At 40.9% G+C, this 26605-nt stretch overlaps 1 protein-coding gene across 1 annotated transcript in view; it reads right to left on the bottom strand.

Annotated features, from left to right (window-relative positions):
* DMRT1 (doublesex and mab-3 related transcription factor 1) overlaps positions 1-26605 on the bottom strand; it is a 62178-nt gene that overhangs the window by 32963 nt on the left and 2610 nt on the right. The window contains exons 2-3 of the mRNA XM_031507300.1: positions 25679-25859; positions 5495-5778 (exon numbers count right to left, since the gene is read on the bottom strand). Of these exons, the coding sequence (XP_031363160.1) occupies positions 5495-5778; positions 25679-25859 (465 nt within the window). The remainder of the gene's footprint in view (positions 1-5494; positions 5779-25678; positions 25860-26605) is intronic.

The raw sequence follows: 26605 nt of genomic DNA, 5'->3' as shown, positions 1-26605 counted from the left end.
GAGATCAAAATGCAATCCTTCAGCTCTGCCACTGTGTGCCACATGACCCTGGCCAAATCACTTCACCCAGGATTCCATCCTTTTATTTCACTCATGACTCATCAACAAACTTAGCAAACTCAGTAATTACGGAAACGCCTAAGAAACTTGAAAGCTTAACATAGACTCCTCCTTCTGCCTTGATCTTTAAAGTCAATTTTAGTGGGCATAAACTTGCATTTGTGTCATTGCTTGCAAACAACAGAATTCACAGTTGTTTTTTGGCATGGGCAAGAAGGCAGCCATTGGGCAATGAAATGGAAATTGCCTTGATCTTTAAAGTCAATTTTAGTGGGCATAAACTTGCATTTGTGTCATTGCTTGCAAACAACAGAATTCACAGGTTGTTTTTTGGCATGGGCAAGAAGGCAGCCATTGGGCAATGAAATGGAAATTGAGGCATCAGTAATCTCTGTGTCCTCTGTGTGACTGTGGCAAGTTATTTAACTTACCTGCCTCAGTTTCTGCAGGTAAAAACAGGTTTGCTGCTACTCTCCTACCTTGCAATGTTACTGCTCATGTGCTGACCCCGCACAACTACTGCTGTACTCATACTGCCCAAGGTGTTTCATTCCTCAAACCAGCTAAGCATGCTTTCAAGAAAAAAAGAAAAAATGAGTCTATGATACCCTGCCTTGACTTACTTTGATCCTAGCACAGAAAATACAAGACACATCTATATCTGTCTCTCCTTGATAGACAAACTTAATTAACCTTTGCTATTCTGTTCCAACCTATTCTTTTAGACAAAGGCAGTGACCCATAAACAATATGTTACCATCAGAATCTCAACTGCAGTGACACCTAGAGATATAGCCCTATCAGCAGTATTGGAAAATAAACCACATAGATTAGCTCCTCCAAGAAATATGGATTGCATTCATGTCACACATGAGCTGTCAGAAACATTAGGATACTTTTAGCATAAATCTGTAGTGTGAAGGGTATGTTATGAATACAGTATATAATTCACTGCTTACACATAAAATTGGGACTGTCTTGGGTGACTTGCACAATGTGTATACATTTACACACACATGCACACACTTTACACTGACTTCTGAAGAATAAGACTGCAACTTTTTTAAGAGAGACTGGCTTTTTGAAGAAAAACCGGGCCAGAAAGCAGAAGCAGGTGGAAAAAGTTAAAGAGACATCTTTTTTTACCAGCAAGTGGTTATTCTTCAACCTCCTAGCTGTCCTGTCATAGCCACATTTCCCTGGATTTTGTAAAATAGAATTTTTCCAAGTTTGGTACTTCTAAGAAATCCTTAAAAAACAGTTTCCTACATAAGCAACACTAAATACTTAACAGATGGTTAATGTAAATCCCACATTATAAAGTAAAAATATCCTGGTTTCTTACAAATTATTTTTGCTCTAAACTGCTGTAAGGAAAGAACAAAAAACTTGAGGCTCTGAAAGAGAGGAGAGTGGAGGGGAGGGAAGGGAAAGGGAAGTTCTGAAATGTATCCAAAACATCCAAACCAGCCTTAACCTTTCCCAGGAACAGGATCTCTGGAGTTACCAGAGCACCAAGGAAAAAGCAGCCACTGGTCCTGAGGTGTGGGGGCACATTCTGCATATCTTACCAATTTTAATGGTTTAGCTGAATGAACCAGAAATTTTAACATTTTTGGGGGGTAATGCTGACTCACAATGAGTCCAGATTAGACTTGTGCTGTGGACCACATGCCAGCAGTTTGTCAGCTTTGAAAATCAAGTCTGATTAGATTCAGACATGTCCAACAAGGCTTTACTTTTGCTTTGATAGAAAGGCTACAATCACACTGTATTCTCCTTTCTGCTTCTAAAGAGTTACAAGCGACTTAGCACACTGTTATAGCATAAAAATAGGGGACTGCGAAGTCAGGCAGTCCCCAACCAACCTGAAGTGAGACCAGTTTCAGAAGCACCAACTTTCAAGTACACCAACCTATTCTGACATGAAGTATGTTGGCAAACTGATTTTATTTTTAATTGGATGGAATGCACAAAAATTCCCATCGTAATAAGGAATTTCAAGAGCTTCAAGGGAGACTCCAGATGCCCACACAGGATTGGAGGGAAAGGCGAGGTACAGTAACCATCAAATCTGCTACATTTCCTACCAACCTAGGCTTGTTTCTTCCCCAGGTGCAACACCAGACATATGTGATTATCTGCCTTAGAGCTGGAAGGAGCAGCAGAATATAAATGATCGAAGAAGCCTCAACCAAAATAGTAATCTTCATTATGCTTATCAAATCATGATGGATACAACTTCTGGTGTGACTGTATATAGATGAGGAAAACCTACAGAGAAATACATAAAATATTTGCACCTTTATGAATCCACTCGAGCATGCCAGCTTCTGCAAAGAACAAAGACTAATGAAATCTGACATTAATCTACATTAAAGATTCAGTGATTCAGTTTATTTGCCAATGCTCAATGATGCATTAATCCTCATCTCATCCCACACACACTCACATGTTTCCTCCCTGGCTATTCTCTCTTGCTCCCTAAATTCTGAAACAGCAGACAGCTGGGCTGCTCAAGGCCTTGTCTGTGTCCAGAAGTTAAATATGCAATTCTCCCTATGTGGCTGAAGTTAATCTAGGATCTGTGAGCCTTCACCAAGTAAGCCTGGAAAAGCCAGGTGTCTTGTCTACCCAGCTTAAACTAGAATACCCTCCAGTGAACACAGTGGTGACTTGTACCATGAAAGAAACTCTCCTGTGAGCTCACACCTTAGCAAGCAGCCCTGATTTGGTTACAACAGGCACTGCCCAGCTATGATTCTGGCAAAGAAACAAAGATCAAAAACTTTGATCAAAACAGTTAACAACAATACAAGTTAGAAAAGAAGATGCACTTCTATTGGAGTCTGGTTTAAGAAAGCCTGTACGTGTGAAAAATAAATTCAGTCAGTACAAGCAGCCCAGCAGAAGTCCCTGTGTAGGTAACAGCTACATTTTTCCTCTGAGGAGGATAAGCATACACAGGTTTACCAGCAAAACCTCCTGATTATAAGCAAGGTCTGATTCCTCTTTGAGGATCATGCTTCAAATGAAACTCTCCTATAATTCCTTACTGTGCTTGACAGAAAAGCTCATCAGTTATTCTTATCTTCCATTTATTGTTATTTCTGTGATCTTCCCTTGCTGGTAACCTATGTGTGCAGAATCAATGTACAACCACGTGCAGCAAGCTCCTTTTATCCCATACAATAAACCATCTTCAGTGCCACACAGGGTTTTACAACCTCAGGATCACTGCACCCACTGCCATCTGATGTTTTCTAGCCTCTCACTAAAACTTTTTATGATTATTTGTGCAATCTTCCACTGTTGTAAGAGTATGCAAGCCCTTCCAGCAATAACTATCCTTCTTGCAGATCAGTCTCAGAAACAGCTTGTAAGTTACAAAACACTGACCTTGAACTACATCCTGCCCTGCTGAAGAGGAGAAGTTGACCTGGTTTCAGGACATAAGAAGCTGGGCAAATTCTGCAGGCAAAAAGCAGCACATTTATTCTCTCTGCTTGGACATCCAAACAAAACACCACACAGGGATCCAAAAGGTCTGCTCTGGAGAAATTAAAATCTTAGATGTGGTAGATAATTAAATTCCCATAAAGGTGAATAGAGTAATGTGGTATATTCCACAAGAGACATCCACAGCTTTGAGCCTGCTGGTGGAAGGAAAACTCACCTTTTGGACAACAACCATGACATTTTTTCCTTACTTACCTCTTCAAGATCTCACTAATTTGAATGTCACTTAAGCAGAAGTTAGCTTCTGCAGGGCCTGAAGAGAAGAATTACGGAAACCACAGAGTTGTTTTTATTTCTTTATGGGGTGTCAAAGATTCCACAAGCAACAGGAGATCTCACAAGTGAGACACAGACTCTTGAAGCCAAGACTTTCTGTATAAATTACAGTACATGGACATCACATCTTCATTCCAAGATTTAACATGTTTAATCACACCATGTGCTAGGTGAAGTGTGGGTCTAGCAGCCTGCAAGAACATTATTTTCACATGCCCGATGTTGCCAGACTTCGTTTGTGTTGCAGTGGTGTCTCCACGCATCAGCAAGATAAATGCTGCAGATGCTTGAGAAGTAACCTATCTGAAATATTCGACTATACCAGGCTAACCCAATCAACCAAAATGAAAGAGTTGAAAAAGCACCTGGCACCTCAGCCCATTACCATGCCCAAAATCCTGTAACTCGCCTTGACTAATTTTCCCCTTGGCCTGGTGACTGAATTCATCAGCTGAACAGTATGCCATCAACTGGAAAAGTATACCTTCATGTATACATGTATCAACACACTGAGAGAAGAAGCTCTCATAGCATGAGCTTGCACTGCAGAAGGAAGGGAGATAGCTTTTTATCCCATACAGTGGTACTCCCGGCAGAAAAAGGCATGTGGAATAGTGATAAATGCTACAGTAACTGTAATCACCCTGGCATTAGTTTCAGCTCCTCGGTATCAAAAACTAAAATGCCCTTTCAGAGCTGGTCCCTGTGCCAGAGACCTGGCTAGAGAAACTCCCTGTCAGCAAACAGGATGACCTATCTGTTCATTTACACAAGGAGGTTTTGGTGGACATTTCATTGTTGAGTGGTTTCACAACACAGTCTTTGCAGAAGCAGCCTGCCCTGTCTTGATGCTCTACAGAAGGGGTCTGCCCTCTCCTGCCCTTACACAAGGGACACAGGCAAATACAGACACAAAGGGTACAGTCTTACCAGTTCAGTCTCAGACAGAAAAAACACCTCTGAAGTCCAAAAGCAAACAGCCCCAGAGTCACTGAAATGTTTCCACTTCACCAAGAATTCCCCATCTTGGCAGATTTCCCCTTTTTCCAGCTTCCGACTGGTACTGAGTTGGAGGGTACAATTATCAAGCCCTAGAGTGAGAGGGCTTGATTTACTTTATATCCTAATGAAGTACACAGAGCTCTAGTCTGAACCTCTCAGGAAACTGCCTGTAATCTGAACTACATGAGTAAAAACACAAGCTCTGGAGGTGCAACTGCTACAACACACAACTAACTATATGCCACGTCATGTTCAACTGACTGCAACCAAACCGCTGCACAACAGCATGGTCTCCCAGGTCACCTCGGCACCTTGGATGTGAAACACAGAAAAAACCCATGCTTCTGAGAGCAAAGCCTCCCAGAAATTACACCTTAGGCTCTCAGGATGTTATGTTGAGCAATTGAGTTGGACTCTTTTTTCTGGAAAACAGTTAATAATCTACTGTCACAGAATACAGAAGATAAAATCAAGTTAGTGCCCTTTGCGCTTGTGGCAATTTATCCATACCATTATCACTGTCCAACTATGTAATTACTTTTGTTACACTGCATTGCAAGCACCCGTTTTGTCTAACTTTCTTAAAATGTGTCCTGGTGTTTGCACTGCCGCGAAACCAGCAAAGAGGAGATCGTACCTGCCACTGTTTCCCTGACTGGCTCGGCATGTATGTTGCTGGGAGACTTCGACGGCTGTTCTTCATGGCAGACCCTACAACTGCCCCCCCCGTCTCACTTGAGGAAGGCTCGCCAGCCACTGCCATCTGGTACTGGGAGTAGTTGCACAGGTTGCTGTAACAAGGATACAGAGGCGGCTGGTAGAAACTGCTGTAGTAGGCGGAGTCCACAACCAGCTCAGACGTGCTCTCCACGTGCCCTCTGCTGGGGAGGGAAGGGATGTCCTGAATGAGCATCCGTCCCTCTGGAAGAGAAAAAAAACACCATTATCTTTCACATTCTAATGAGCTACTACTCCTACCAAAGCCAGGACAGAGTGGTAAATAAGAAGTAGGAGCTGAAAGCTAAACATGGCTGAGCGTTCAGTGGAAACTCAAATGGACCAGCAACTACTCACAGTCCAAGACTGTCACCTACACACACCACAGACTGCAAAACAGCAAACAAAACCAATGGCAGGTTGGTTGCAGACTGCCTAACTTTGCAGTCCCCTACTACTTTTTATCCCTGTAACAGTGTGCCAAGTCTCTTGTAACTCTCTAAAAGCAGGAAGGAGCTAGCTACAGAATGACTCCTCCCAGCCAGTGTCCTGAAGGTGAGAGGACACCTTCTGAACATGCCTCTAGGAAGGGCAAACAGCCACAAGACAAGAGAAGCTGCAGTGGGATACCACAGGAACAGCCAAGGTGTCCCAGAAACACACACACTACCTAAGGTCCTCAATCCTTGCTGAGCCTCACCCAAATTTAGCTCCCATACCTAGAGAATCACAGAGCAGAACAAGATCTCCCACCACTAGCAAAAGAGGAGCAGGAGAAAGGTACTGCTTGTGACTTCTAGCATCCACTCTGGACTGCTTCCAGATCACGGGTTAGCTGGCTGCACTCCCCACAGGCAAGCTCTGCCTCTGTTACTCCCTAAGATGGGGATGCTTCTCAGACAATGAGAAGCCATGATTTCCCACCCCACTGTCAACCAAGGCCTTGCAATATTTGCAAGCATTAAAAAGAGAAGATGCTTGTTGGTACTATTGCACTCTTAAGCTCTCTCTCGTATGTGGCATCAGTTACACTGCCAAGCCAGACACAACAAAAAACTGCCACAATCTTATATATACATTTACAAGGGGAAAAAAAATCAAACATCCAGATCTCTCCGTTATCTGTAGCTCTGGCTTTAGTTTGTATGTCTGTGACCCTGCCTTGTACCAGTTCAATGTAAGGAGTTCCACTTCTCCCCATGATGCTGTCCAGCTCTTTTGTAGAGAAGAAAACAATGTGGTTTAAAGCCTATGGATGAGCTCCCAAGATATGGACATGGTATGGACATGAAGCAGCACGGGCAACAAGCACATAGGAAATAACAGCTCTAAGGAACATTTCGGGCATGCCTAGTTTGTTCTGATCTTTCTCTTGGTGTACCTGCGTCTTGGTTACTTACCTATGGAAGGAATATGGTGGCATACCAGCCTCTCAGAGTCATGGTAACACCTCCACAGTCCTGTGCATCAGCTGCATATTAGATCAAACCATCAGTTTTACCTATTACTGCTATCTACAATGCAATTGTGTTTCACTTCTTCAGTTATAATGAAAGCTTTCTGCAATCATGGATCATCTCCTTCCAGGTCACTAAATTACAGAGTACCCCATTCAGCTCTTGTTGCCATTCTGTTGACATAAATGAACTATTTATTAGCAGAGACTCCTGCACCTGATTTTTCTGCAGAACCATGTCAGCTGGCTTATCCTTATCTGGAGTATTTCTCAAATTTGCACACAAAACAGAAGTGCCTGCAATACCACAGAAGACTTTTCACAGTTTCTGCACTTTCATTTTTAAAATTTTTAGAATTATTATTCTGCTTCTGGGCAAGACTCTTAGATCCTTTTGAGTACATCTGATAAAATCAGAACTTAGACCAGACACAGCACAAGCTTGACTCCCCTCCCTAAATTTACCTCTCAAATAAAGCTGCATTCCAATTGTTCCATTTTAAATGTTGCAAAATAGAAGCCAAAAGTAAAATCCTCCAACACATTCCTTGCTGGGATACAGATTTCACATGACAGAGACATGCAAGGCAGTCACCGGCTGAACTTCTCACAAGGCTATATTATGCTGCACAAATGCCTGATTTCTTCTAAAATCTCTGTAGTGTCTTTCAATTTACAGTCCAACCATTAGAAGGGTGACTACTCCCCATTAAAAATACTAGCACCAGGAACACAAGGTCTCTCTACACCTACATGATCTGGATGAGGGAATCAAGATTATCCTCAGTCAATTCACAGACAACACTAAATCAAGCAGGAGTGCTGATCTGCAGGAGGGCAGGAAGGCTCTGCAGAGGGATCTGCACAGGCTGGATCATGGCCAAGGCCAGTGGTGTGAGGTACAACAAGGCCAGTGCTGGTCCTGCCCCTGGGTCACAGCAGCCCCAGGCAGTGCCACAGGCTGGGGCAGAGTGGCTGCAGAGCTGCCCACAGGAAAAGGCCCTGGGGGTGCTGGTGACAGCAGCTGAGCATGAGCCAGCAGTGCCCAGGTGGCCAAGAGGGACAATGGCATCCTGGGCTGTGCCAGCAACAGAGTGGCCAGCAGGAGCAGGGCAGGGATTGTCCCCTGCACTCAGCACCGGTGAGGCCACACCTTCAGCACTGTATTCAGCTGGGCCCCTCACTCCAAGAAAGACACTGAGGTGCTGGAGCATGTCCAGAGAAGGGCAATGGAGCAGGGGAAGGTTGTGGAACACCTGTCCTATGAGTGACTGGAGTTTTTTAGGCTGGAGTAAAGGAGGCTCAGGGGGACCATATCACCCTCTGCAACTGCCTGAAAGTAGGTTGTAGTCAGATGGGGACTGGACTCTTCTCCCATGTACAAAGTGGCAGAATGACAGGAGACAGCCTCAAGCTGTGCCAATGAAGGTTCAGGCTGGACATAAGAAAGAACTTTACAGAAAGTGTTATTAAGCATTGGGATGGGCTGCCCAGGGAAGTGGCAGAATTACCATTCCTGGAGGGTGTCAAGGAATGACTGGATGTGACACTAAGTGCTATGGTCAATTGACAAGGTGGTGATGGGTTGAAGGCTGGACTCAATGATCTTAACAAGTCTTTTCCAATCTGTATGATTCTGTGGTTCTGATTCTCTAATAAGCAGGAGGGATTAGTCACACTGGGTGCCAGCAGCTAAAAGGAAGAAGGGGAGAAAGAAACACATTTTATTGTAACTTTTGGAAAGGTTTTATACACTACACTTCCTAACATGGGACAAGATAGGCTAAGCTAGAACAGAAACCTACCTATAGCCATCCATCAAATCACAACCATTCCTGATATTCCTGATGCTTCTGTGACATTCCAGCAGCTGTTAGTGCTACAGCTCCCTTCTGAAGAGCAGCACTGGCATTAAGGAGAAAAAAAAAAGCTTTTTCATCCTTCTTTTCTATCTTCTATCTGTGGTTTGGACTACCATCATTTGGCACCAGTGGTGCAAAAGTTTTGACTTTTCCCACGTTTTCCTTTATGTAACTGCACAACAACCACCAGTAGTTCAGAGTTCAGGGCTGTTACAAACCCACCAGAAGTGTTCTCTGCTTTCTTTCAGCTGTCGGTCTATGCTCCAAGTCTTTACACTACCATCAGCTGCTATCTCCAAAGCTGCTCTGCAGAGCTGGCTCATTCAGCCACTCCAGCACCCATATGCATAAAACCCCAAGCATCAGCAAGCTGGGCATTTTTCCCTTAAAAACCCAGAGTTATTAAATATATGGTCCTTGTAACATCTCCAGCACACAACCATTCAGAGCTGCAGGGCCACACCACAGAGATGTGCCCCAGCGTATTAACAACAAAAATGGGAGCAATGGGAGAGGCAAAAGCTCAAATGAAGGAAAGACACATTCAGCTCCTTGAAGAACTAGGGCTCAGAGGAAATACAGCCAGAAGAGTTAGTTTTCCCTAAATCCCACGAGACACCATGCTTCTAAATGTGGAAGGACAAATTTCCAGGGATCAACATCTTTAACTATCTAGCTGGAGTTCCTCTGGTTGGTCCTTGGACCATACCTGTAGGGGTAGACTCTTATCTAGTAGCTGAACCTTCCTACAGCCATGCCTCCATCCACTCAACCAGGTAAGTGCTCTTCCCAAAGGAGGCCGTCTTCTGCCATCAAGTAGAGAACACCAAGGTTAAGAAATCAGCTTTCAGCTGATTTCTTTATTTCTTCCAAGTTCAATACAGCTGAATGTTTATCCTGGCAAGAAGAGAGTCCTCCCCTGCCTTAGAACTTGCAGCATTACAACACCTGCATATCAGGGTACAATTTCTGAGATGAATTAAGCTCTCAAGAAGATAACCTCTGCTGCATTGTCAAGCTTCCACTCTGCCCCTCTACCTGCGCTTCAAAATATGAGATCTGCTGCAGGATCTGGGCTTATGCCTTGGTTCTCTAGATGGAAAAAGTAGGAAGGGCTCCTGGGCCTTTCCCTTGCTATTACACACAAATTCAGTATTTTGGAAGTTGCAAGTACAACATGATCAAAAATGGGACTGAGCCTGTACAAGGAAGTACAGAAATTAGAATAACAGTAACAAAAAAAAAAAAAACCAAAGCAGTTTAAATTCTCACTCAGATTTTGGAACAGATTTTGGAACACCAAGTCTACTATGTAGGGCCATCATAGGCTCTCCATCCATGAGCAACTGTTTTGCAGCAAAGACAACAGTACGTCTTTGTGCAGCTGTGTCCTTGGAGCTCTAAGTTCTTCTCTATGTCTTTACTAAGTCTGATGCTACTTTTTTTGCACTATGTACACAGTGTGAAATATGGCCCACTCTTTCATAGAAGATCAATATGATGCACAATAAATACTGGTATTGATCTTTCAGTGTTGTAGACGACTCTCTGACTCTATGGCATATTAATAGTAGTTAACCAGTAATTCATTTCAGGGTGGCTGGTATTTTCTTTTAAAGAAGGTGAGTACTAGGGGTCAGTTACACATATATGTCTTTTACATTCAGTAACCTATGATGGGCTCCTGCCTTTGCTTAGCAGAGCACAGTAAAAAACACTGGTCTGGTCCGTAGGTAATGTAAACCAGTCTCACACCATTTACTTCAATAAAGCTATGGTGATTTACACAAATTACGGATATGCATGGCAAAATCAACGCAAAGGCCAGTCTATAGATCATCAGGGAGAAGAAAGGAGAAAGGCCAGGTAATTTACGAGAATTTTCAACATCATCTCTTTTTCACAGATGCAAATGTGTTTTTAAGGTTATATACTGAGAAGTAAAACTACTGAAATTGGAAGGCTGCATAAAAGCATGGAGTATTTTCTATTCCTACTGGTACTGTTAAGAGCCAGTTTTATACATTATTATGTGCTGGCAACGGTAATTTAAGTATGTGTGGGTAAGCCTGTGGTAAGAGGTCAAATGCCATAGAGTCCATACTATTAGACTTTCTCAGCATGTAGAGCAGGGTGGTAGCACCAAAGTGCCTACTGGGAATGGCAGGGAAATCCGGGGGACATTATTAGTGTCACCTTATTTGTGACAGATGCACACCAGTAACTGTTTTATAAATCAGGATAGCAGAGCCATGTTTCCTTGTCGGGGAGCATGCCACAATATGGTTCGATTTAGTCATGTGGTGTTCGACTGGATTAGTCTCCATCTGATTGGGCATTTCAGACAAGGGATTTGTACTGCATTGTAGCAATTATGAGAATTTCACTGCCCCCATTTATTGGCATGTCTTCTTATATAAACCAATGGTTCATGGTTTTTATTTTTTCTATGCCTACAGAGAGAACTCTGCACATACATAGCTCTGCTGTTGAAAATACAGAACTGTGACTACTCAAGTAACACAGTGCCTCAATGAACAGGTAAGCACTGCCCAGTAAGCAAGCTCAACTACTGGTAAGTTTACACTTCCTGCAGTTTTCACTTCAGACTGTTTTCACCAGTTTTAATTCTTCCTGCAACCCAGCCTCTACACCAGGGACAGCTCACCATTAAAACACACACAAAAAACTATTCAGTCAGGAAACACCTGTCTTCATACCTCAAAAGAATCTTTTATCTGACAATTTTTCCTTGCTCAGTACATAATGCATTGACACACTCCTATTAGCTGGTTCAGCATATTAAGTCTTGCAATGCATTAGTTTAGCTCAATTTGTATCCTGAGGCTGGACAGTAGCCTTGAACAAGGCCAGTGTGAAATCACTCCCTAACATCATAATCAGAAACTCTGGTACAATGTGTTTCTCCCACCAGACAATCATGACAGAGCTATTTCAGATGTCAAAGAAAGCTGGCACTATTATTTTCTGCTGAGAAACGCTGCCTCCCAAGTAACAAAACCCACACATGTGCTCTGTCTTTGATAGGAGTATTTCTGTTGTCTTCCCATTAGAAGTTGTGGATTATCTTTGGTTCCAGCATTGAACTTTTAGCTTGATATAAAGTTAATGTGCTAGACAATGTTCATTTCAGGCAAGGCTGTGGGGCTGTGTAATTTTATGCCACCCCCAAAAAAGGCCATTATCTGTAATTACCCATTACCATGCATAATTATTTCTTATATTCTGGTCTATGGCCCCCAGGACTTCATGATGTTACAGCTCACTGCATTATCTTATCAAATTTGTTAAGGAAGCTTTTTTGACCTTTTGAGCACTTGTCACAGCATATACAAAAGCTGGCAGTAAATTGTCTACGCATGTACTGTGTGATTTATTATTTGTACCTTGAATAGTAATACCATACAAAATATTACACACTAAGGCCTTCCCCATTCCCACTCCCTGCTTTAGATCAAGTAAGAAAAGGAAAGGAAACCCCTCCAGTAACAACAGAAGGAAGGGAATGGGAAAAGGCTAGTGTCTCTCAGTGGGAATTTAAGAAGCCTGACAGCAACAAGCAGCTAAACTGGAACATCAAGCTCTGAAGACATCCAAGCTGCCCTCTTCTACAGTGACACCTTTTCTCTTCCTCCTCTTTCTTAGCAGAGTCTATTTAACCTTGTTTTCACAGCTTTGTAAGCTGCTGATCCCTGCTCTTTTACACAAAGTCCATTTACTGTTCCTTCACTATGCAGAATACAAACCACCTCACCACCCTTCACAGTTTTGGTTAATGCAGTACAGGTTCTCAACAGACAAATTTGGACCACTAAGATATTCACAGGGCTTGTCCTTTATGGATACTAATGTGAAAACGTGCAAAGAACCAAGATTTTGTCTTCAATACTCTCAAAACTCCCAGAAAAGGACCAGGTAGTGATCAGCATCCTAGCACTATCTGATTCAGCTAAGAGCTTCACTGCACTACAAGTCCATGTACTACAGCCCTCTTCTTCCTAAGGACACTAGAAATGGAGGTGACAGAGAAGCAGGACTCTCAAGAAAACAGGAGAGATAATGCCCTGTTATCCTGACTTTTGTCTTCCCCTTAGTTCCCTGTTTATCAATATATCCCAGAGGGTGCTTTATCTTAAAACCTCTCTTTTAGGTACTTGTATGTATAAAACTTTCAATTGGTATCCCTATCTGCAAAGACATATTGACAAAATTATGACTTAGGAAATTGTAGTATAAAAAAGAGGTGTTGGTGTTTTTGAACCATGTAGTTAAATAAACAAACTCCCCAGGAATTAGAAAGTCCGACACACTTTTCTAACATCACGACAAATAGAAGGAAACATCAAGGATCAAGTATCTATTTTGGACTAAAAGTGAACAGTATGAATTGCTGTAGCACAAGGTACACAGAACCATGCCTTTCAAATCTGTCAGTAAAAGCCTTCTCCCTTTAAAAGAAGACTGAACCACGAGACCCTGGACTCCTGGAGAAAAAGAAGTAAAAATAACTCTAAATTCAAATGCTAAGAGGTAGCTACTCAAGGCACTGCTGTGAAGACGAAACCCTTCTTTGTGTTTCTCCACAGTTTTCAGATCTCTGGCCTTTCACTCTGTACTGCCTCTCAGGCAGTGGGGATGTGGAGACCACTCTGCAACCAAGATGAGCCAGCAAACACAGGCAACAAGCAGGGTCTGCACAGCAGGAGGGGAGGTTGTGCTTGTACTCCTGTCCTGGAACCTGGTCTCTGAGATGTATGAGCTCTTCTAATCTTATTCTTCTACTGAAAGCTGTATCTGTAGCACTCCTAATTGTTTTGACCGGAAAGCTTTTCAGAAAACTCTGCCTCTTCCCCCCTCCAACAACAGCCAATGTTATGGCCCTATACTGAGCTCAAAAATGACATCTGGTGTTTCTTTTTCCTTTTTGTTCAGATTATCTTCCCAGACTGCCCTGGGTATGGAGCTGTGCTCCAACACCTATTAGAGAAAGAAAAATATCAAGTACCAGCCATATCAGACATGAGGGCTATCAGCAGCTGTCTCCAGGTTAGGAATATATAGCATAACCAAAACTTCTTACTGACACCACAGTACCTCTCCAACCCTAGCCAGAAATATACATCATTATTCTCAAAAGCAGGAATACACACTTTAAACAAACAAACAAACAAACAAACAAATCAATCCCTAAGTGTGTGGTGCACCAATTCTAAGCCTCTTGTAGGCCTCTGGCCTTTTCCCTGGAACTGAAGTATACAAGGACAAGTCTATTCCACCTCTTTATTACAACTATGCCTTATCACCTGCCAACTCCTATCATTTGCTTTTCACCTCCTCCCACCACAGCAAGACAAAACAGCCAGTCATTGCGGCTTTCCTGCAGTGGGTCTAGAAACTATGGGTGTCATGAAAAATTCCTTGCTAGGTGCAGCTGCTGGACTGTTAAGTTCACCTGGCATTATCAGTGAGAAGCTGGCATAATGGCAGCAGTGTGTATGGGTACAGGGCATGCTTCTTAAGGGCTACTTGACTGCAAGAACTCAATTTCACCTGGAAGAAACCAGTATTAATTTTTTCTCCCCTTCAGGAATAACTCCATAGTGGTCTTTGAACAAAATGGCATTTACCTAGTTCTACTTCTGAAGGGCTAAACCGGCTCTAAGTGGGACAACAGATTTTAGCAAGCAAAAATCTTGCCAGAAAAAGCACTCTAGGATAAACATTAGGCAAAGGAGACAATACATTTCAGGGAAAGCTGGGAGAGCTCAGAACTAAGGTTATTTTCTATAAGACTTCTTGAGCCTTATGAATTCACAGGATTTTGTATCCCCAGTGCTGCTGCTGTTCACAACACCAAACTTAGCCCATTAAATAACACAGAAAACTTGAACTGGAGCTGGCATAGTCTGGGAAAGGCATAAGCAATCAGAACAATCATACTGGAGATCAAATAAAGGTTATCTAGGGAGATCACTAAAGTGTAAAATAAACTACTGACTTTCACTCCAGTACATGTTCTTTGATCTTTTAATGATTCCTTTGCCTGAGCTCTTCCAAGTTAAAGTCCAGGTGTGCAGGTCCAGACCATTGCTACATCCCCACCACTAGGTACAAAGAGAAACCTAGGGAACAGTACAAACAGGAAACAGATCTACTTCTCTTGTCCCCTCTCCTAACTTTCCACTGGTTTTGGTTCAGTGATGTCCTCCCTTCCAATACTCATTTTGAGCCCACTTTCTGGTATCTACCATGCTCCCAGGGTAGGAGTCCCACTAGCACTAGTTCCATGACCACCTCACCAGCTTCCCCAACCACATACTTGCCTAGAAGTACTGTGCCAGTTCATCCTCTTCCCAGGAACCACTAACATTCAGCACAGTATCCCCAAGGCTAACCAAGCCTCCCTGTACTACACTTTTGTGTTCTGCAGTGCTTGCCAGTACATGTACCTTTCCATCACATACCAGTACAACCTGTGATGATGCCAGATTTCCAAGATACCAGTGGAATGATTACAATGAATAGCACATCCCTGTGAGACACCTCCAGAAACACTACTGTGTTAAAATTCCCTACTCACACCTACAAATAGGATCATTTTCCTTAAAACCACGTAACACATACAGTACTGATTTTCTGTCAGTTCAGGTTTCTAATCAAGATGCCATGGGATACAAAAATCAACTGCCTTGCAGGATTTGCGATTGCATCAGTATGTCACTTCACCAAACAATTTGGTAATGATGTAAGATTACCAACTTGACAGAATCTTTACCCATAAGCTTCTGTTAATTCATGTTGTGCGAACATCATTTCTCCCCTTCTTGCATATTTCATTTTGCTGTGGATTGTTCCACTATTTTCAAAAAACTGATGTCAAGCTGACAGATTTGCAGCCACGTACCCTACCACACTCACTTTTCTTGAAACACTGGCATGACATCATCTTTCTTTCAAGATTTAGATACTTCTTCAGTGTTAAAATATTTACTGGAAATCACAGAGTGGGTCAGGTTGAAAGGGATGGCAGGGAGTCATCGGGTTCACCCACCCTGCTCAAGCAGGGTCATCCTACAAGACATTGCACAGGACTGTCCAGACAGTTCTGAAGTATTTCCAGTAAGGGAGACTTCCCATATCTTCAGCCAAGTTATTGTTTTTTTTCCTTTTTTCTTCCTAATATTGCATATGAGTTGTCAGTCCTGCTGTTGGAACTGAAATGTCACCATCTCCATATACAGCTATAACAGTTATAATATTACAAGTCTTTTTGCAAAGCAGGGAACAGAAAAAAATTCCTGAGCATTTCTTCCCGTTTTCCATATGTACAGTTATTATTCCATAATGGGTGAAGTTATTGGTAACTCTGTATGTGTGTTTCAAATGCAATTCAAAAACCCTTTCAATTTCAAGATTTTTGGTTAATTTTAATCTTCACACAAACCTATATTTTGTAAAAAAATTTTGATTTGTGCAAAGAAAAAAAAAAAAAAAAAAAAAGGAGAGAGCAATTTCATTCAGAAGACTGCAGCCTGGCATAATAAGTTTCTCAGTCCCACACAGAGCCCCGGTCCAGATCCAGCTAACAGAAGTTGAAATATGCCTGATTTCAGTAGAACTAGAGAAGGATCATTTTGTTCACATTTAGTATACACTTAATAAAAATGATCTGCTGCAAACATTTAGTATGCCACTTAACAATACTCCTAATACAGCAGCAGAAATAAAACCTATAGAAAATAATATTTTATTTCCACAATTAATTTAAGTTTCAGGCCTTCAATAAGATATCTACGGCAGCAAATTCAATTTTCAATGTCTCTGTCATGGACTATAGCAGAGTAGTTGATCTTTTTTGGGAGTTGTGGGGGGTAATGCTTGTTCTTTCTTTTCTTGCAGTTTTGGTCATTATAACACAGCTATAGGATCATACTCAAGTCTTAAATGGATAAAAATATGTATGGCTTTGGTAAAGAAAATACATTCAAAATCTTTTAATATGGCTTCAACTCCATGAAGGTGTAGGCACTATTTAAATGCCCCAGCATACGTTTGTCCACACTGAACTGAAACAACAGGATTATTTACATATCTGAAGTAATCCTCATGTGTGACAGCTAGTGGGATCAGGACCAATAAAATCAGTGCTTCAGAAAATTAAGGGCATGAGAAACAAGAAGCATTTTCAATCCTCAGTATAAAAAGCTGGGAGTGTGACTACTGTATGTGCATATCTATGTATGCATGTTATTATTCACCTTGAGATATCAGTTCTGAGAAGGAAATTTACAAATGGTTAACTCTTTGTCTTCATGCTACCAAATCCAACATGCTACTAAAGTGAGTAATGGAGACAAAAAAACACAATTAAAAAAAAAAAAACCCAGAGGAAGAAATTAGAAATTATAGGAAATTAGGAAAGAAAAACAGATTTCTGAACAATGATGGAAAACAGCCCAGACACCTGCAGGGGCAAAGAAGCAAATTCAGAGGACGAGAAAGAAACTTGGTTTGGATAAAATCTAAAGGGATTTAAGACATTAATGAGAGATCAAAGAAAACATTAGAAGGGAGGGAAAGCTTCACAAGTGTCTGAGATAGGAGACCTTGGAGGAAATATGACTATGTTAAAATCACTATGACTCACACTAAAAATAATAAAGGGAGTAGGATGATCGTTGGAATTAGCTGGAGCCCATGCTTGGTTACAAGCTATTATGACAGAAACCCAAAAGTTTCTACAACAGACCAACTGGAAATAACTGGAGGGCTTTTTAACTCTACCTAATACGTGATGCAGAAACTAAAAGCAGGAGTAGTGAAAAAACACTGCAGACATCCAGCAGATCTAAGCGAGAGAACAAGAATCACAGAGATGTGTGTAACTTTTGTGTATGATTGCCAGTGTTACATGGGTGCAACACCATTTGCACTCACAAAACTGGCTTCAATGCAAATGTAAATTGATCACTAATGAATGGCGTTCATGCATAACTGACAAATGCACACTGATTTGAACTGAAGTGGCTTAGCATCTGCTGAGGTTCAGTTGTGTCCATTACTACAGACATCCAAATAACCAAACAGTGGCTTATCCTCTAAGCAATAAAATAGTACAAGTAAAAACAGGAAACATAAATTAAAAAACAAAAAATCAGACATCCAATCTTACTGCAAATGAAGTCAGTATTTAACTAACTCTCTGCAAACTCTTCAGGAAAACACAGGACATGTGCATGAACAGTGTTTGTTATTTAAGTAAAGTTATTTAAGTATTTAAGTCCACAACCCTGATTAAGACTAGAAGGTACTCAAACTCAGAAGAAAGTTTAGTTAAATTCAATAATACAGAAGAATGAGAAGAGGCCTATGAAAAAGCATCTCTACAAAAGAAACCTTCAAAACTGCATTTTAGTTCTCATGTTATTAAGTGACAAATCTACTGTAAATGGAAAATGGTTGAACAGGCTGAGATAGGAAGTTATTTGATAAATTAAGCAAATGAAAGCAGTCTTCAAGGTATAATAAAGCATGTGAAACAAAAGGAGAAGCAAGAAATCAAATCAGTGCTCAGTTAGGGAACTGTGCAGTACTCCTTCACTCCTCACTTCTATCTTTTCTTTAAAACAAAGAGCCCCACACATTCAGAGAAGTTATAATAACTGTTTCAAGGACACAGAAAGGAACAAGAGGTTAGCTGCAGATAGTGAATAATGTGCCCACGGATAGTAAATTCTTAAAAACTCCTAGTACATTTTCTTCTTCTACTCCATTCTTTATCTCAGTGTTCAGAGCAACAAATGGAAAGCACAATCTGGCACAGATAATTCTCTAAATCTGAATGAACATATGCAAATATCAGTGTTACAGAGGAAGAGTTTCCAAGGCAAAAGGAACAACTGGATGTGCTGACCAGCCCTGCTACTTTAGGTGGGAAGAAAATCAGGTGTTGGGACACTGTACACAGCAAAATCTGTCCAACACGTAGAAAACTCTGCTAAGCAGCTAATTTGATCTAACCATAGATTTATGTCTGAAAACCTTATGTGGTGTGGTGTGACAAAACTTGGATAGCAAGATGCTGAAAACACAAAATGCTGAAGTATTTTTGAAAATGAAAAAAAAAAAAAACCCCAAAAAATTATAATGAAAATCCTTTTGGGAGAAAAAAAAATCTCTTCCAAAATGTAAAAGAAGGGTAGAAGTAACTGCTGAGTTTCTTGTGCTTTATTCCATCTCAGGGTTGAGCAGCCTTTCTCAAATTTGGTAAGGGAGTTGGGGTAGGTCGTGACTGGTCCCTAGCACACTTAATGCCTTGGCATGCTGCAGAAACCTCTCCCCAGCCCCTGCCTCTGGTGAACACAGCTCTAGACAATGTTCGGAATACCACTTGCACAGAAAAATAAAAGCAATCTTCTCTGAGGATTTTCCAAATCTTTTTATAATTCTATGTGTTTTTACACTTCCAGTGAAGCATCACACAGGACTGAAAGTCTGACAGGAAAAATAAAAACTTCTTAATTCAGACACTTTGAGAAGTGCTGTTAGTTCTACCTTGGCTTCACCAATACAACAGAAATACCAGCTTTTTGAAAAGAGTCAGTTCCAGTGAAAGGATACCTCAAACATTAGCTCAGTTAAAACACAGGCACCTACACACATGCGCACATGCAAAGCTGCAGTGACGAATATTGTTTGAAAAGAGGAACGAGAGAACCGCAAGCTTTGCAAGACAACTGGTGAATTGACTGGAAACATCTAATCAGGGATGCAGAACCCTGTAACATTATGATTTATTTAAAAGAGTCAAACAATGGCTGGAGGCAATGAATCATATAAGAGATGACAAAGCTGTAGGAGATTTCCGTCATCTACTTTAACCTGCACATTGATCAGAATTTACCCCCATATTAATCACTTAAGATCATAATCTAACACATTCTTAAACACCTCTCCTGATTACGCTTCACTTACCCCCTTGTCCTTATGCAGGTCACTCCGTTGCTAATTGCACTACTCGTTAGGAAAAAAAAGTGTCTAGTGTCTTAATTTAATTTTGCCTTTTTTAGTTTCAAGCCGTTGCTCCTTGTTATGCTGTCTCAAGCACTGTAAATAATCCCTCCTCCTCCTCCATATTATTACCTCTCAAATATTTATAGACTGTTTATATCTACCCTTAGTCTCCTTTTCTACAAGCAATACATCATTTTTGTCACCCTTCCCTCTATCCTTTCAGATTTATCTATGTCCTTTTATAATGAGATGCTCAGAACTCCTCTACCATTTTCCCAAGTACAGTGAACCCAAAGCAGCAGAGAGAAGCTGAAATGCCCACCCTTTCTTGCTTCATAACCAACTCCTTCTTACTTAACTCTGAGCAAAACACATTATTTTGATAGGAATTTAAAATTACAAAACCATGGCCACTACACTGTGAAGTGTTTTGTTCATTGCATACTTGTATCCGTCTGAGATTAAAAAAGCCTATGCAGGATAAATTTTATCCTAAATCAAGGGAAGATTGATCAAAGTTCCTGTAATACTTAGTCCAGCTTGAAAGAGATTTAGTAACTACTATATAAGCAAAAAAGCACTTCCAGTAACTACTTCCCAAGAAAATATCTAACTTGTGCTGTAGAAATCATCTCAGACCAAGAGTAGTTAAGAAATCCACAAACTCTTACAACAGACACATGCATATGCGATTCTTTTTCTCTCATCTTAACTGCAATGAACCAGCGAAAACCAGATGATGATGATGATGGATTAGTTATTCACAGGGGAAGGACACAAAACTTCTCTCTCCTTGCTGTTACAATCCAGTAAAGACAGGTTATGTTTAGCTGTACTTACCTTTTAGAAGAGATCTGCTGACTCTGGAAAAAGCCAGGGAAAGCACCAGGAAGCAATGGAAGGAGGTTGGCAGGAGCAGGAAGCAGCCAGCAACTAAAACTGGTTAAGAAGCAGCCATGGGTGCAGCAGGAGAAAATCATCCTTAGAAAGTAGTGAGGAGACCAAGAGAAAAGCAAAGAGCAGGAGTATGGACCAATAACCACTGCAGACCCACTAAGATCTCTGAAGGCATGCAGTCATTATGTTAGTCCTGGCACAGGCAGGCAGAGCAGCTAATGCTGCCTTCTTACTGCCAGCCTTGTTGAAGCTGCTGCCACCTGAACTATCAATCCCCTCCAACACCTGTCAATCCCCACAATGCTAATTCTTTGTTTAAAAAAAAATATCTACCACAGGATATTACAAGGTCAAAATAGTTAAGATTTCTTTCACAGGCTTGCAAATGCTTATCAGTATTGAGGGTGACTGAACTTCAAATTTAATTATGTTGACTTAATGTCAATGCAAGCAAGTAGAAATTTCAGAGATTCACAGAACAGTCTAGTTTGGAAAGGATCTTTAGACACCAGCTGGCTCAAATTTTACAAAAACCAGAGCCAGCTTCCCAGTTGTATCATGTTCCTTATACACCATCCAGCCAAGTTCTGAGTCTCCCCAAACATGGAGACTCCAGAACCTCTGTGGCTACCCTGTTTCAACCCCAAGCACTCTCACAATGAAATGGCCACAGCAGCTTCCACAGGATGAGTTGACTAAAATGAGGCTTCTTCAATGAAACTGAAATTTTGACAGCACTTGACACTTATACTATAAATACTGTTAAAGAGCTTTCTTTCAAAAAGAAAGTTTCTCACTTTTTAAAAACCAGAGTATGATATTTTTCCATTATAACAACCAGATTTTTTAAGCTCATCACCTATGTAGCACAACAGCTGCAAGATCTGGCATCAATTTTTGAAATCACAATAGTGATCAAGAAAGTAAAGGAAGAGTAAAGAAGGCATGGTAGGGTTTTTGTAGACAGCTAGGGCACTGCAAGTTCAAAGTGATCTCAGTAACATCATACATTAAGCATTCTGTTACTGCTGACCCCACTATGGTTTGTATTTTTGAGTAGATAAAACCCTTTCTATTTGCCAAGGAGTTTCAGAGTGAAGACAGTATCTACTTTGAGAAAAAAAGAATACCATTTTGTTTCTGTCAAACATAATAAATATAACAAAGGGAAAGACCAAATAAAAGCTTACTATTCACAATTGTTTAAAATTACGTTTGTCAACCAGTGATACTAGGAAGGCACCTCAACACTTTTGTCATTGCACATACAACAGGGAAACAACCGCAACAGAGCACAGGGCCAGGAGCTGGCATTTACATCCCACAGCAGTCCCATCTATACTGGACACTTCTAAACTGGGCCAACAAGAGTGCAAAACAGCAGAAAGAAGGGGTGTTATCTAGTACCTTCCAGTCATCTGGCAATGTATCCTGCAGCCACTCCGCTGGCGAAATAACAAACACGATCCTTAGTCTGTGATGAGGATCATATATAATGAAGCAAAGGTGAAATGCATCCTCCATTCAGTATGAGCAGCTTTCCTTTTTTCAGTAAACTCAAAGGCGTTTAGAGACCTCATCTGCCTCCCATCTCTGACCCCCATGACTGCTAAATATCAAAATGGCAGAGGCTCTAAAGTGACACAGACTGGTGAAGAACACGGATGTTATGAGAATGTCTGGAAAGCACATTCTACATGCTTCACCATAATCTTTCCTATATTTTGCATATCTGTTAACCTAAAAATATATACCTATCCTACAGAAGGGATTACATCAAATGTCCTGGGATAATGACTTTTGCTGCTCTGTACAATTAAATGGCCTTTTCTTTCAGCAAGCTTCAAATTTTTAAGGGGAACTGCACAGGAACAACAAATTCAGTCTCTAAGACACCCTACTAATGCCCTGCGACCATGGTTTGTTCCCCTCCAACCACCCTGCAAATTCCCAGCTTGCTTCTGAGTGGGACATGCACTCCATCCAAACTAAACATCAAACATCTATGCTATGACAATGAGAATTCATTTTTTTCCCTTTCCGAAAACAGCATGTCACAATGGGATCTGAAAAACTGCCTCTGGTTTGCAGATATCACACTATTTCTGATCTGCTAATAAAATGGATACAGCAAGCAATGACTCGCTCTCTGGCACTATATCTGATTTGTGCAACTCCTTCACACATCACTCCTCTGCTGGAAAACAATGCTCCATGTGATGGGAGTCCCAAAGAAGAACTGCCCTCCTAAGCCAAAAACCTGACAGGAGGAATAGAATTACCTCTGTCAAAATCACCTCTTGCCCAATCTAATGTGAAGCATACAGGACATGCTGTACTCCCAGAAGCCACTGCTTACCCTGCAGCTTGCAGGGAACTGCTGACTCCCCTTGCCATAAAGGGTTTCACTTTTCCCTGCTTCCTTTAATAATTACTGTAAGTTCTTGAAAAATCAGCACCTCAGCCTACTAACCTGAGACAATGACACTTGCTCCAGTGGGGTCTCTCATTTTGCTTGCAGTTTAGGGTAGTAATAAAATCATTAAACAGCAATACAAGAATCCATCAAGTACCTGGTCCTGAAACAACCCAACATCTAAAGCCAGAATTTATACCACATGGCAATTTTTCATCTGAAAAAAAGACCATTATATGCTAAAAGGAAAAGCATGGGGATATTTAGGCTGTATTACTCACCAAAGCCTGCACTCAGACACCTGATAAAGCTACCCTACAGATCTGGAGAAATGCACAGAACCTTCTCCAGCTTCAGAGCCAGCAGACAGTCACTGCTATCCCATCATCTGCTTTCAGCAGATGAACATACCAAAACTATTAGGGACATAACTATTTATACAGTGTAGTCACCTCTGAGCTAAGCACAATGTCTGTTGCTACTTGTCTGGTGCCCAAAAGCAAAACCATGAACCTGATTTCCTATTCATTCACAGATGCTTCCATTTCTGGTGAACAAGGTTGATACTGTCTTGATTATTGACTTCAATCACATCTTCTTTCTGGAGATGAAGTTGCATATTTCAAATGCCACTCAAAAACAGTTATTTATTTGGACACAAATAATAACAGGTAGTTATTTAGTAAAATGCTTGAAAAACAATGTATTTAAGTCGCTCAACTTCCATTGTAAGAAAGATGACTGCTCTGACTGAAAATAGTTGAACAGTTCAAAATATTTTAGCATTAGGCATTTTTATGGTTTGAAGTATTTTTTCAAGCATGTGATTGTTTAAGCCTGTTTGATCAATGCTTTTCATTAAAAGACCATAATTCAATTCAATTAATTAGTAATTATTTAAATGGGATTAATAAATTAAATACTGTCATTTTAAAAACATTAAGATCACAGCTTATGCCAGGTTTGTCAACAGTAAAATTATTTCATTCTTTGGCCTTTCTGTACAAGCAAGGATCTTCTTGTTCTCCTGAGTTACACACAATCTCTATATATTACTGAATATACTACTTTAATCTTTAGCCAGCTTTTTCCATGTCTAAAGACAAAGCATGCAGTAATGCAAATATGAAAGGAGTAACTGCATCAATTCAAAGGTGACACTAACATAATGAAAACAAAAAAAGACAATAAAAAGCTATTTATTGCTTTATTAAGCTGTTCTTTTAAAAGCTTCCCAACAAAATTCCTCTACAATGGTCTGAAACTGCATATCTGCACTAGATCAAACAAATCCATCTGACATACTTTTAATGGCCTGCAAAACAGAGCAGCATCACTTGACAAACACACACATGCATTGTCCTTTTATTAATTAATGCAAGGCACTGCCCCCTTTAGAATCACCTTTCTATCTGGCAAGCATATTCACCTGTATTACTGGCATGTGCATAAATTATTAAAAATGAATGAAACTTCGTTTTCCCTTTATCTGTATTTGTTTTCTTTTTTCTATCTATACACAAGAAATCAATTACACCAGCTCCCTTCTTCTTTCTTCCATATGTTCAATCACTGTATCTGTCAGGAGTAGTTAGAGAAGCGAAAAAGCAATCTGCATAGAGAAAAACACTTTGCCTAGAGTCTTCACTTGCCTAGCAATGCCATCTTTGCTTAGCCAAGCTTTCACTGAATCAACAGACAAATACTGTTTCTTGTTGCTGGTTTTTTTTTGGAGTTTGTTTTACAAGTGTTAAATGCAATACAGTAATTGTGGTAAAAGAGAAGGACTATGTCACTCTTTCATAGTTCATCACACCATGCCACACAGAACCAATGTGCCACCACATCGAGTTTTGTAAGATGTCACATCTCTGCTCCTGGGGTCAATAACATTTCCTATGTACTTGACTTCTGTACAGTTCTGGAAACTCCTGAATTTTGGAGAAGCTACAAAGGCAGCCAAAACCCACTTACTGTGACTGTAGCAGGAGTACATGTTTTGGGACAAAGGACAAAAGCTTCCCATAATTCTCTACCTGCAATCACACACCCTATTGAATTTTATTACAGCACAAGTCTGTGCAAAAGAAATTTTGATTTGCAAGTAAAAATAATCAAATAAAATATTAAAGACTGATACTGGATCTTTCCCTTCCACTAACTTTACATTACACTGTACAAACTTTACTTTCATTTTATTTACTTTAAAATAATTTAGAACTTTAAATTAAAAGCTTTGTTTTTATTAATTTACTTTTGTTTTATTTACGAAATGTAAATTACTAACTTTACATTTTCATTGTGCAAAAATACAATGTTGCTAGGGAGAGGATTCTCCATAACCCTGTCACTGCAAAGAGAGGAACATATGTCAACAGCAGGCATAAGCAGTGTTGGCCATCACCTTCAGCTGTGATCACCGCTCTCTCAGCACTTTACCTGGTGGTGTACTAGCTGCTGCCATGGCTGTACCTGTCGAGTGCACTGGGCTGCTGCTTCCCAGCGAGAGGCAAGGGCTGCCACCACTGTTCTTAACAAACATCTCAGCAACAGTGGGCAGGGGCATTGGGTGGCTGATTCCCAGTTCCTCTTCCTGAGCTTGCTGTCTTCTTAGGGCAACCTAGGAACAAAAGACAAGATAAGAGGTACGTTCTGTGATTTTGAGCACAATCTATACTGGTAGCAATGAACAACTCAGATTCAAAGCTGGTTTTTCACTGCTCATACTAGAGAGTACTGCTGATCATAGAATCACTAAGGCTGGAAAAGACATCCAAGACCACTGAGTCCACTTGTCAACCAAACACCATTAAATGTCAGCTAAACTATAACACTAACTATCAGATCCAGTTGTTTCTTGAACACCTCCAGGGATGGTTTCTGGTTTCAGTACTTGACAATTATTTCCATTCTTCCTGATGTCACCCTGAATGTCCCCTGGCCCAGCTTGAGCCGATTTCCTCTCATCCTTTCACTACTGGCTGCCTGCAAGAAGAGGCTGATCCACAACCTCCTTTCAAGCAGCTGCAGAAGGTTCCTTACGAGCAGTCTTTTCTCTAGGTTAAACAAAGCCAGATCACTCAGCCACTCCTCATCTGGCTTACTCTTTAGGCCCTTCACACAATACAGCCAATGGGCAGAGAAGCATAAAAAGCAAAAACCAACCCCTTTTTGTGTCCAAGCACATATGAATAAGCCGATGAAATGCTGGTGACATATACATCTTCTTCCACTGAGGCCAGATGAACACGTGCTACAGCTGACTACACTCCCCCAGCACAGCTGCTCTTGGGACAAGCACACTGTATAAAGTGTACTCACTACCCTCCTCTCTGCTCACATAACAGCTGCTGAGGTTAAGAAGTT

This window comes from Lonchura striata, chromosome Z (assembly GCF_046129695.1).
Source record: "Lonchura striata isolate bLonStr1 chromosome Z, bLonStr1.mat, whole genome shotgun sequence".
In the NCBI taxonomy this organism is placed as follows: domain Eukaryota; kingdom Metazoa; phylum Chordata; class Aves; order Passeriformes; family Estrildidae; genus Lonchura; species Lonchura striata.
This window is presented reverse-complemented; position numbering and strand designations above follow the sequence as displayed.